Source organism: Sturnira hondurensis, unplaced genomic scaffold (assembly GCF_014824575.4).
Source record: "Sturnira hondurensis isolate 20B ecotype Veracruz unplaced genomic scaffold, ASM1482457v3 Scaffold0016284, whole genome shotgun sequence".
Classification (NCBI taxonomy): Eukaryota; Metazoa; Chordata; class Mammalia; order Chiroptera; family Phyllostomidae; genus Sturnira; species Sturnira hondurensis.
The window spans coordinates 350112-362931 of NW_028088915.1; the positions used below are offsets into that span (position 1 = coordinate 350112).

Here is a 12820-nt window from a genome sequence, read left to right on the forward strand (position 1 = left end):
GTTAAGGGCTCTATGATTTGCAAACTGGTGAATGAGCATTGGTTTTAACTTAATGTCACCAGCTGCAATAGCCTCTAACAAGAGAATTAGCCCATCCTTTGAAGCTTTGAAGCCGTAGATTGACTTCCCTCTAGCTGGGAAAGTCCTAGATGGCATCTTCCAATTGGAGGCTGATTCATCTACACTGAAAATCTATTGAGTGTAGACACTTTCATTAATTATCTTTGCCAGATCTGGATAACTTAACTATATCTTCTTTTCAGCACATCCTGTTTTACCTTTCAGTTTTACATTGTGGAGACAGTATCTTTTCTCATGAACTAACCTCTCCTGGCTTCATACTTTTTTTCTGCAGCCTTCTCACCTCTCTTAGCCTTTATAGAATTGAGAGTCAGGATCTTGCTCTATGTTTTGGCCTAAGGGAATGTTGTGGCAGGTTTGATTTATCCATACCACTAAAACTTCCTCTATAACAGCAGGAAGGCTAATTTCTTCCTTTCACTGGAGTGTCATTTTTAATTTCCTTCAAGAACTTTTCTTTTGCCCTGGCTGGTGGAGCTCAGTGAATTGAGCACGGGCCTGTGAAGCAGAGGGTCACTGGTTCGATTCCCAGTCAGGGCACATGCCTGGGTTGCAGGCCAGGTGTTCAGTAAGGGGCACATGAGAGGCAACCACACATTGATGTTTCTCGCCCACCCTTTCTCCTTTCCTTCTCCTCTCTCTAAAAATAAATAAATAAAATATAAAAAAAGATTTGTTTTGCATTTACAACTTGGCTAATTGTTTGGTGCAATAGGCCCAGCTTTTGGTCCATCTTTGCTTTTGAAATTCCTCTTCACTAAGCTTAATCATTTTTAACTTTTGATTTACAGTGAGAGACATGTGACTCTTCTTTTCACTTGAACCCTTAGAGGCCATTGTAGGGTTATTAATTGGCTTAATTTGAAAATACTTGTGTCTTAGGGAATAGGGAGGCCTGGGGAGAGAAAGGGAGGGAGAGAAGGGGAGGGAGGGAGGGAGGGAATAGCTGCTCAGTGGAGCAGTCAGAACACAAAACGTTTACTGATTAAGTTCACTGTGTTATGAGGGCATGGTTTGTGGTGCCCCAAAACAATTATAATAGTAATATCAGCCATCACAGATAAACATGACAAATATAATAATAAAGTTTGAACTATAGGGTGGGGCAGAAGTAGGTTTACTGTTGATTGTATGTAAAATAATTCAATAATAAATAATGCAAGAATTATTTCTGTGTATTTTGTGTACTCAGTACTTTTACCTCACCTCATATTGTGAAAATTAACCAAAATATGCCACAGAGGCACAGAGAGAAAATGCTATTGCAAAAAATGGCAACAAAAGATTTTTTTCAATGAAGGGTTGCTACAAACCTTCAGTTGTAAAAAACACAATGTCTGTTAAGCACAAAAAATAAAGAGCAATAAAACAAGGTATGCCTGTACAGTAAGATATTTTGAGAGAGGAGATACTACATTTACATAAGTTGAATTTATGACTCTTGACTCTTATAGCATGTTGTTATAATTGTCCTATTATATTATTAGTCATTATTTTTCATCTCTTGCTGTGCCTAATTTATAAATTAAACTTTACCATTGGTATGTATGTACTAGAAAATAATAATATATAAGGGGTAGTACTGTTTACCGTTTTAGACATCCACTGAGGGTCTTGAAATGAATCCCCTGTGGATAAGGTAGGGCTATTGTACTCACTGAGATTTTTTTTTCAGAAAATAATTTGAGAATCAGATTAACATAGATTTTTTCACAGGATGATTGTATGGAGGGATAAAAAAACACAAAAAACAGAAAAACTTAGATTTCCAAGAATGTGAAACTTTATCCCTTTTCAATTATTAGACTCTAGTAGAAAATTGGTTGTCAACCAGATATGTTCTGTCTTATCTTAGCTCTAATGTTTCCGTACCTTTAGAATAACTCAAATAGTTTAAATAGTAAGCAGTTTCAAAACATTTTTTAATAATGACTTTATCTTTTGTGTTGTTTTGTTCAGTTAAAGGTAGTCCTGAATGAGAATTGTATATGTGTAAATAATCTTTTAAGAGTGTAAATTAATCTATATTTTATGCTTTTATAGGTGTATACATTTCCAAATATTCAGACTGTCTTCATGCAAGACCATGGTATCATGGAAAGTCTGGTTATGTTGTAATTTTTAATCTAATTAAGGTAAAGCATAAATGTGCTTCTGTGTAATTTCTTGCTGATAATGTTCTTTGCAGATCATTTGCTAAACATAGTCCTCATCAAAGACAGCTATTCAAAGTCAGAAAATACAATTGATGTTTCTGCTTTCCTTTAATGACAAAAATTTGTTTATGAAACAGATGATCTATGAATACATTTTTAAAAAACTTGAAATAATACAAAAGATACTTAATGAAAAGTGTTCCTCTCACTCCTGTCCCACAGTGCTGCTTTTTAGACATTAAATAACAGAAAACAAGTAACTGCTTGTAAAACAATATGGTTATAGTTATAAGAGATGAATTTAGAAAACAGAATTTTTTGTCTGGTATAAAATGTCAAAATAATAAATCTTTATTTTCTTTATCCTTGAAACATCCAGACTTTGTTTATATAGCTTCATGTTGCACCTATAACTAACTGATCTCAGAAATTTTTGTTTGGTTTTGTCTTTAATTTATTTACTTTTATTGTTCAAATACAGTTGTCTTCATTTTCCTACCACCTCTTTCCTCTACCCCATATACCCCCACCTCCCACCCACCCTTAATCTTACCCCTCTTTGGCTTTGTCCATGGGTTCTTTACACATGTTCTTGATGAACCTCCCCCTTCTTTCCCCCATTATCCCCCTCCCCTCTGGTTACTGTCCATTTGTTCTTTTTTTTTTTAATTTTAAAAAAATATTATATATTTTTAGAGAGGGGGGAAAGGAAGGAGAAAGAGTGGGCGAGAAACATCAATGTGTGGTTGCCTCTCATGTGCCCCTTACTGAACACCTGGCCTGTAACTCAGGCATGTCCCCTGACTGGGAACCGAACCAGCGACCCTTTGCTTCACAGGCCCGAGCTCAATCCACTGAGCTACACCAGCCAGGGCCATTCATTCTTTATTTCAGTGTCTCTGGTTATATTTTGCTTGCTTGTTTGTTCTGTTGAATAGGTTCTACTTATAGGTGAAATCATATGGTATTTGTCTTTTACTGTCTGGCTTATTTCACTTAGCAGATGCTCTCCACTTCCATCCATGCTGTTATGGAGGGTAGGGGCTCCTTTCTGGTACTCCATTGTGTCAATGTACCATATTTTTTGATCTACTCATTTACTGATGGGCAGTCAGAAATTCTTAAATGCCCTTTAATAGTCCAATACAAGTGAGTTTTGCAATTCAAATTTTCACTCAGGTAGTAGGAAAGCACTGATTTTAGAGGTTGATGGGTTTTTTGAGAACGTATTCTGTGGTCCTTTTGCTGTTTTTGCTTTTGTTTTAGCTTTCTAAGTTCTATGGTTATAAATCTAACAGTGTTGATTTTTTAAAGAGTATAAACACTTTATATTTCACAATTTGTCCCCAAGAGCTGAAGGGAAAGTAACATTGCACTGGCACACAGTCACTGCTTTTCCTCTCGCAGTCCTCCCTCTCCTGTTCTGTGGTAAGTACTATTGTTCTGTGGCAAAAACTATGCCTGTCAGCTTAGATAACAAATGTTTGGTTTCTTAATTACATCAGATTTCCTTGCCCTTGGTTTCTTGCCCCTGTATACCAACCACCATGTCTGGTAGATACTGCTATTTAGTTTTTGCCTACTTGTTCTCAGTCTTCCTTACTTTACTGCTCAAAAGCCAGCTGTGCTCAACATTGTAAGATGTTTGATGGAGAGAAGATACAGGTTGTGGTACATACTGTTTATATTCTCTGGCTTCTTAAACCAAAGAATTGCCTCAGTGGTGCTATAAATGAAGATGCAGGACCTTAACAGCAAAAAAACGAAACAAAAACCAAAAAAACTTATTTTAAATAATTAAATTCTTATAAAAATAAAAGTTGCAATCTCATACCTCATTTTGGTATATATTTTGTAGATTTTTATTTTTCCCGTCCATGTTACTATGTTCAAAACAGCCTTAAAAATCATTGTATAGCCCTGGCTGGTATAACTCAGTGGATTGAGCATGGGCCTGTGAAGCAAAAGGTCACTGGTTCGATTCCCAGTCAGGGAACATGCCTGGGTTACAGGCCAGGTCCCCAGTAGGGGACACATGAGAGGCAACCACACATTGATGTTTCTCTCCCACTCTTTCTCCTTCCCTTCCTCTCTCTCTAAAAATAAATAAAATATTTTTTAAAATTGTTGTATAATATTTCATGATATGGTAAGGTCAACTGCTCTTTTTTTTCTGGAAGACATGTGTAACCCTTGAGAAAGACAAGTCTTTAAGAGGAAATACTGTTGGCTGTTTAAAAATCAGAGCCAGTGGTCTGTTAGCACTTTACTATATATTTTCTTCTTGATGAATTATGGGTCCTGGTGTAATAGATGTATCTTGGTCTGTAATTTACAATTGATAACTTAATATTGAGATTGGAAACTCATCTTTAGAAATTTTAGATTTCATTTGTCATCTTTTATGTTATAGTCATTGAATAACCAATCTGTTCAGTAAGCTATATAGTTTTTAATTTAAAGAAATGGTTCTCTTTAAATTGGGATAATTCATGTATTCCTTTGATACTGTGATAAAAGAAGTGGATAGATTGAGCAGAAAGGAAAAAGGACTCATGGACATGGACAACAGTGTGGTGATTACCAGGATTGGGGCACTGTATAAGAGGACTAACTGGTAATGGAAAAAAGTACAATTAAAAATAAAAAAGTGGACAGCTGCCCGAGATGCCCAAACATATGCAATTTTTAAATACAATTTTAAGGGGTTCATGAATAATTAAAACTATTGTTGATCTTAAAAGTAATTTTCCAGGAACTATAGTTCTGACTTTTAACACAGTTAATTGTTAGTTCATAAACATCCAAATCTTTATTCAGCTACTTGTAAATGAATCCTAAAGTAAGGTCATTGCTATTTGAGTACATCTGATTAGTTATAATATTTTCATTCTAGGGAAAAGTCAAGTTTGTGTCTGAGAATTACACAGCTAACTATATTAACCCATCTTCTGGCTATGATTGCCACGTGGCTGCAAATACTAACAAGGTTTCTTGCAAGACAAGTCATTTTCGCGCCTTTGAACTGAGTCAGGTATAAATCATTTTCAAGGTACATTTCTGTGTCTAATGTGTTCAGTTTCAGAACTGGGTAGGTTGCCATCAGCTTCGTACATATGGAATTCTGTAGTGCTACCCTGATTGTAATTCTTTTTCTTTCAGTATTACCTCTATGAACTTTCGGGGAGCAGAGTTACTGAGAGACCTAGACAAATTCATCCTTATGTAATTGTCGCTTTTCAGTACAGAGAACCTATAAAGATGGCAGCACCAACTCATAAAAGCAGGTAAGTAATTATACGTACATACTTTGTTTTACTGTATTTGTTTACTTTGCTCTTATAAAATTGCTTCTTTTTTCCCCCCTAGACTTGAACTCAATGAAAATGGTAAGTAAGAAATTATTTAATTCTAAGTTTTTTTAAGTAAATATTTTGTTCATAAATAAAATAATTCATTTTTTTCTTACCCTTGTTTCTTAAAGTCCTCATCTCTCCATGGAAAGGAAAATTAATTATTCAAGGCTGTTTGCTATGTGAACTAACTCTGTGGTCTTCTTACGGTACAGTGGTTCCAACACAACTGTGAGTACTGAATTTGCGTTCTTTACTAATGCTTGTATAATTTTTTTAATAGGTGTTAGGTACTTTTATGATTATATTTATTTATCTTTAGAAGGGAAGGGAAGGAGAGAAGGAGAGAAATACCAATGTATCGTTGCCTCTTGTGCATCCCCTGCTGAGAACTGGCCTGCAACCCAGGCATGTGCTCTGATGGGAATCAAACCACGGTGGTTTGGTTCACAGGCCCGTGCTCAATCCACCAAGCTACACTAGCTGGGGCTTGTATAATTTTTAAAATTCTGATTTTTGAATTCTTGCTTGTTGGCACTGATAGGAAATACAGCAATTGTATTTGGTTTTAGATTATAGTACTTCTGGGCCAGATGCAGAGAGTATCTAGGATTGTGACTCGGGAGACCTAAATTCATATCTAAATTCTGACCTTGGCCTTAAAAATAAATGTTTTATGCCCTGGCTGGTGTAGCTCAGTAGATTGAACACGGGCCTGCGAAACAGAGGATTGCGGTTCGATTCCCAGTCAGGGCACATGCCTGGGTTGCAGGCTGATTCCCTGCAGGCCAACTCCCAGCAGGGGACGCACGAAAGGCAACCATACATTGATGTTTCTCTCCCTCTCCTTCCCGAAGTTTGACTTCCCCCCAAAAAGTTGGATTTGCCTAGATAGTAGATATAGCAGATTATAGCCACTTAATTATATTACTGAGTCTTTACTAAGGTTTGCAGTATCTGATTTTCTAATAGTCACATGATTTTCCTAGACTGGTATAGTATTAAATAGACTATATATAAATATATAGTCTATTTAATATACAGCTATAAATATATACTCTATTTGATATACAGCTATAAATAGCTGCTATGCATTTACATTATAATGAATTATATTTCCTTCTGGAGAACACTGAAAGGCATCTTATGAAATATTTTTTAGTCTATCCTTAGTATTGAAAAACCATTGAAAAGTAGACTTAATTTCATTGAAATATAAGATGAAAACTTATGTGCTATTCGAATTAATTTTTTATTGGCATTTTTTAAGGAGATATTATCCATAGAATAAAATAAGTATTCTATGAATAAATAAATGACAAAGAAGGGCAAGTTCTTTTTACTATAGAATGCAACTAATAAGTGTAGACAGAATGATGGAATTAGAAAATCACCATGGGCAACACCATAATAATCAGTGAATGCTTAAAATAGTAGGTGAAAGTTTGATGGTTTGTACTTATCTCATGGTATTTTCCCACAACTAACTTACTAATTACAAAGAGAAAAATACAGGTTTTACAATGAAAAAAAACTGCAGATACCATCTTAACTAAGCACTTATCATTGTCAGGAATGGAATTAGTATTTTTGTGCATCACATCAGAAAGCATGTGAGTAACATATCATTTCTGTGCTATTCCTGCCACTCAGATCAGGAGGAAACAGCTATACCAAGATTGAGAGACATTCTGCAAAATACATGGTGTACATTGTTCAGAAATACAAGGGCGTTAAAGATAAAGACAGACTCTTCCAGTTTGAAGGAGACTGAAGAGACATACCCTTAGTGTAGTGTCATTCTCATTGGACCATGGACTTAAAAAAAAAAACTTTTCTTCTGTTATAAAGGACCTCAGTGAGACAGTTGGCAAAATTTGGATAAGGTCTATAGGTTAATTAATTGTATTATACCATTGTTAACTTCTTGATTTTGCTAATCATCTTGTAGTTGTATAGGGAAATGTCCTTTTTTTTAAGGAAACATAGATGTATTTAGGGAGCAAGAGGGAGCAAGTCTACAAGTATTTCAAAATGAGTTTTAAAGAAGGAAAATGAATTCATGTGAAATTATGCAAAAGTCTCAGTGTGGTTTGTTCTGTGACATTGCATGGTAGGCGGTGCAATATTGTCAAAAGTTTTCAGTCCTTACATAAAAAATTCTCATTACAGTATGCATAATTCTTCAACACATTGAGTATTTTGTTTATACCAAAAAATACATATACTCAGAAAAATATGAACAAATTTGTAGACCATGGTTTATGGTGTCATATATTTGAAAATCTATAGTATTTATTAGTAGACATATTATTTGACCTGGAGTTTACCAATTTAAAGGTTGTTTTTTGTGGTTACAATATTTCTGTTGGCATTTATATTAGAAAACTAAATATTGTATATGAACCTGTATATAGTTTCAATGTTTATTATATTGCATGATATTGTTTTGTTTTTTAGACCACATGAACTAGATTTTAAGTATGTAATGAAAGTGTCATCTTTGAAAAAAAGACTACCAGAAGCTGCCTTTAGAAAACAGAATTACTTGAAGCAGCAAAAAGGTCTGTTAAAATACAATGATATACTGTATGTCTGGAGCTTCGTTCCTGTTATTTACCCCTCATGCATACACTTAATTTTTGGTGTTTCCTTAAGTGATTCTTAAAATTTGACTCTTTTGTGAAAGTTGCAGAGTTGCTATGTGATTCAGTTCCTTGGAGGCCAGCTAGAAAGTATGTAAGGTAGTTTCATCTAAGATTGCAAAGTCTAGCTTTAATAAAGTATTGAGTGTTTTAAGTAAACAGATATGCTTAAAAATAGTTGAAGACTCATAGCCATTTCTTTTAAGGAGACCAGAGTTTTTATGATTTTCACTTTTATTAATGTATGTACTCCTTTTTTGTTATTGTAACTAAGTTTACTGGGGTGGCATTGGTGAATAAGATTATATAAGTTTCAAATATACTGTACCTATATACATCACCTATATCATGCATGCATTGTGTCCTCATCATCCTAGTTACATACTTCTAAATGAGAGGGAAAAAGCAGAAAGAATGAAATGAAAGTGTCTCTCTCATTTAGATTAATTCACTGAACATTGATGTTTATATTATTTATACAGTGTTTTATTTGCCTTGTTATAGTAATATCAATATAAATGAAAGCACTGTTTTCATATACTTTATACAGTAACTTTATTAAGGTGTTTTATAACTAAGAACATTGGGTGATATTTTTTAAAATTATTCTTAGTTTTTCTCTTGTCTTACTATGTAAAATGAATAAATTAATTATTTAAAAAGTATAATAGCATTTTAAAGTAAGAAATGTTCTGTTTTTCTGATTTTGTTCAGTCTGTTGCCAAGATATGTGCTTCAATATGTATGAAGTTGAACTATCAAACAAACAAGGGGAAAAAATAGATAAAGTAACAGAAGTCATTAAAAATAAGCAATTGGTAAGAACGATCAATGTAAAATAATTATTTTTTTTCTTAAATTAAGAATTTGGTATCTAATTATTAGTTGCTGTGCCTAAATTAAATCATTTTAGCTTGCTGAAAGGATTTTTATCCTTCAATATTTATTGACATTATTGACATGAGATTTATGGGCTGACATTTTCATCTTCTTTGCATTTTAGTTTATACTTCACTAGTCAATTTATACTACTGATTTTATGAATAAAAGAACAATTTTTCTCATTCTTTTTGTTTACTTTATGACAAAAGAATTGAGTAGATTCCTAGTGGTATAGAATTAATCAAAAGACCACTTATGAGAAAGTTCTTTAAAAGTGACCTGTGTCCATGCATAGGTTTATGGTGGGGGGGGGGGCAGAAACATTGCTGCTTCTACTGTTTTCTCATGTAGAAAGTGATACTCTACTGATAAATAGATAAGATCCAAAGGCTTTGCTATGTTAACCAGGGTTCCTCATTGTGAGGGTAGAAGTAGACACTAACTCTCTACAGAGTGATTCCTAAACTTCCCAAAGGAGATGGTGTGAGTGATAGGACAGTGATCAAACAAGTTCTGAGCCTTTTACTGACATGATGGACTGTCTCCTAGACTAAGTAACAAGAAATCAATAAATTAAAGCAGAAGGTGTGTAGAAGTTTTGAAGGTAAGCTGTCTTAGGAGTAGTGTCAAGTTAACATACTTTAAGTTGCTTGTAACAGAAACCCAAACTGGCTTAAACAATAAAGAGCTTTAACAGGCTGGACTTTTCAATTCTAGGTGAAAAGGCAAGTTCAACTACTGTTTGCTCAGGACTTTCTCTTTCAGCTCCACCCTCCTCATCCTGAGACTGCTAGTCAGGGGTACTGCTTTCTGTTTTCAAAGAGGTGGGGGGCGAGATGGAGGAGGAAAGGGGAAAGGGGGAAGGGGGGAGGGGGAAGAGAGGTCTATACATCTCTCAGTTAGTAACTGCAAAGGAAATGGATTATACTAATTATCTCTAGCCACTGAGAGCTCACCTTCCAGAATCAAGTAGGAGGTTAGTCCCACCCAGACTGCAGTAAGGAGCTGAAATGGGCAACATTGGATGCTGACTGGGTAACAAGAATTGTAGGCTATAATATTTGAAGACCATAGTTGATTTTATTTTTGAAAGTTAGAAGAATAAAGTCCAACAATACTTTAAGAAAATCCATCAGTGAAGGGACTACTTGTGAGTGCTTATAGTATTGAAAATAATAGAGACTTGGTGCAGAACTTGGCTTTGAAACCTGTTAAGTGATAATAGTTACAGAAATTACACATCACTCAAGCAAGGTCCTCTTCAGTGCTCCATGCTTTTCTTGCTTCATATATTATGAATAATTTTTATATATCAGTCTCCCCAGCTAGATGCTGAGTTTCTTGAAGGCAAGTATCACATCTTAAGCATCTTTGACACCTTGGTGTATAGTGGATGAGCAATAAATAACCCTAGAATAAACTGTATGTGGGCTTGTACCTAGAACAGTGAACTTCAAGAACAGTACAGAGCAAGGTCTCTTTTTAAAGGGTGTTAAGCACATGTGTGGCTAGATATTTTCTGTGTGTAAATATCTAGAAGTACACATTTAAAAAACTCTGTGATTTCTCCCCATAAAGGTTAAAATAGAAACTTTATGTAGCCATGTCAACACATAATTTGAGAGTCTAATAATTTATACTACATATTTCTATTTTCATTTGCATATATTTAGAAGATAGGTATGGTTTTAAGTAGATAGGGATTTTACTTTTTATCTATTTTACAAAACTAAATTGCAGAACAGTGTAGAAACTAATTATTGACACTTTTTTACATCAGTAGAAAATGAAACGAGCTATACCTGTTTGCAGTTTAATAGATACCAAAGCTGTGGGTATATGTAATTATTGATATATTTATTTAGTAATTCTTTCTTGAGTGCTTACTATGTGCCAGAGGCAAAAATATAAAATAGTTCCTCCCATCAAGGAACTTGAAGACTGTGGGGAGACAAAAATATAAACTATTGAATGCATGATGCATAGGGGCTATAATAGAAGGGTATGGAAACTCACAATGATGTTTTATATGTGAATGAATTATCAGTGTCAAAACTTAGTTCTGCTATAGTAATTAGAAATAAGGAATATTAGAAAAATTTCTTCATACTTGAAATGTTATTTTGCCATAGTTTTGAACTACAAATAATGTCAATTTGCCATAGTTTTAAGCTTCTGACCTATCAATTTTTAAAATAGAGTATTTTATTGGTATGTTTTGTTTAGGTTTTTTTTTAACTGAAAAATTACTGTATAAGTTTTGGGCTTTATCTTTGTTATGGATATATAGGCTTTAGAAATGGTAACAGAAAAGAGAAACTATTTTTATGATTTAGAATGATGGTATTTAGATAAATTCCCCAATTTGCTGTAAACATTAAAATGTCAAGGTTTGTTTCTTTTGTTTTTGTTTGTTTTGAGCTCAAGATTCCACCAAAGAACGGTGGAGGGGGAAAAGGAGAAAAAGAATTTATTTTTATCTGCATTTTCTGTTGCCTCAGGAGCTAATTATGTTCTTTTCTATTATTTTCCATCTCAGGATACCATAGAAAGGATTCTTTTATTAGATAGAATCTTCTAGTCTTTCTAGTTTCAGTATTCTCTGACAGGTTGTGTATAAACAAGAGCTTAAGCTGCTAATCATAGATCTAATTCACCTTGAATTTGTAGTTTAATAGATGAATTTTTATTCATCTATTAAATTTAAATTTAATTAAATTTTTAATTTAATTAAAAATTAATTTTTTTTCATTGAGATGTTTAACTTTTCATACTGCTGACTAAGTAGCTAATTGGTAAGGGATTGGCTACTTAGTCAGCAGTATGAAATGTTAAACATCTCAATGAAAAAATGAAAGTCTTTACTGATGGGTTTGTCATTATCCTAAAAACTAACCCTTGATTTTCTACTTATTATATGTAGCCCTGATTGGGCCAAGATTAATTGAGCACTAAAGGGACTTGCAATTCCTAATACTGGGGGCAGAATTCTCCTAATTCCCATAAACACTAATATTTTAAGATATTTATTTACTTTTATTTACTTTGTTAACTTTCAGAGAATTTTGAGTGTGGTTGAGGGAGAGGAATTGAATCTTTTTTTTTTCTAATGTTCAAGGCACTCATCAAATGCTTAGAAGATCGTGGGGTTTTCATTTTACTTACATCATCAGCCCTAATATCAGAAACAAGTAAGGATAACTTTTTTAAAAAACTATTTTTCAGTATGTTTACTTTTTGTTTTATAAGGAACGCAACCTAACTTGTCTTCTGATTCTCATTCTTTATAGATTTTGGAGATGAGCATACGGCTGTACATGGATTACATTTATTCCATTCATCCCTGTCAACAGGTAAGGGTACAGTGGCTTCCATTTCACTAAATCTGTTGCATATTTTTTGTCCTTATCTTACCCACCAACCCTAGTAAGTATTCTTTTAAATAACTTTTCCTTCAACCTCCTTGGTCAATTCTTTGTCCCCTTTGCATGCTTATTCTTCTCTCTAAACTTCATACCCAGATATCCACCTATCAGTTAACTTTTTCAGTTAAGATGTCTCTGATGTTCCTCAAATTCAGCATGTTCAAAACTGAATTTATTTCGTATTGAACAATAATAGCCAGGAGAATAGTAGTGTAATAACTCTGTATGGTGACAGGTGGTTACTAGACTTAATCATGATTGCTTTGTAAGGCATATAA

The 12820-nt window shown here is 33.9% G+C and overlaps 1 protein-coding gene across 6 annotated transcripts in view; it reads left to right on the forward strand.

The window, feature by feature from the left end:
• Window positions 1-12820, forward strand: part of TASOR2 (transcription activation suppressor family member 2) — a 78191-nt gene that overhangs the window by 28691 nt on the left and 36680 nt on the right. For 3 of the 6 annotated variants that reach the window (XM_037065899.1, XM_037065903.1, XM_037065900.1), the window contains 9 exons: window positions 2125-2216; window positions 5134-5271; window positions 5400-5524; window positions 5607-5626; window positions 5722-5821; window positions 8051-8154; window positions 8950-9053; window positions 12236-12308; window positions 12408-12470. In XM_037065899.1, coding sequence (XP_036921794.1) covers window positions 2125-2216; window positions 5134-5271; window positions 5400-5524; window positions 5607-5626; window positions 5722-5821; window positions 8051-8154; window positions 8950-9053; window positions 12236-12308; window positions 12408-12470 — 819 coding nt within the window. The remainder of the gene's footprint in view (window positions 1-2124; window positions 2217-5133; window positions 5272-5399; window positions 5525-5606; window positions 5627-5721; window positions 5822-8050; window positions 8155-8949; window positions 9054-12235; window positions 12309-12407; window positions 12471-12820) is intronic. The other 3 variants (XM_037065901.1, XM_037065904.1, XM_037065902.1) reach the window with 2 other exon arrangements.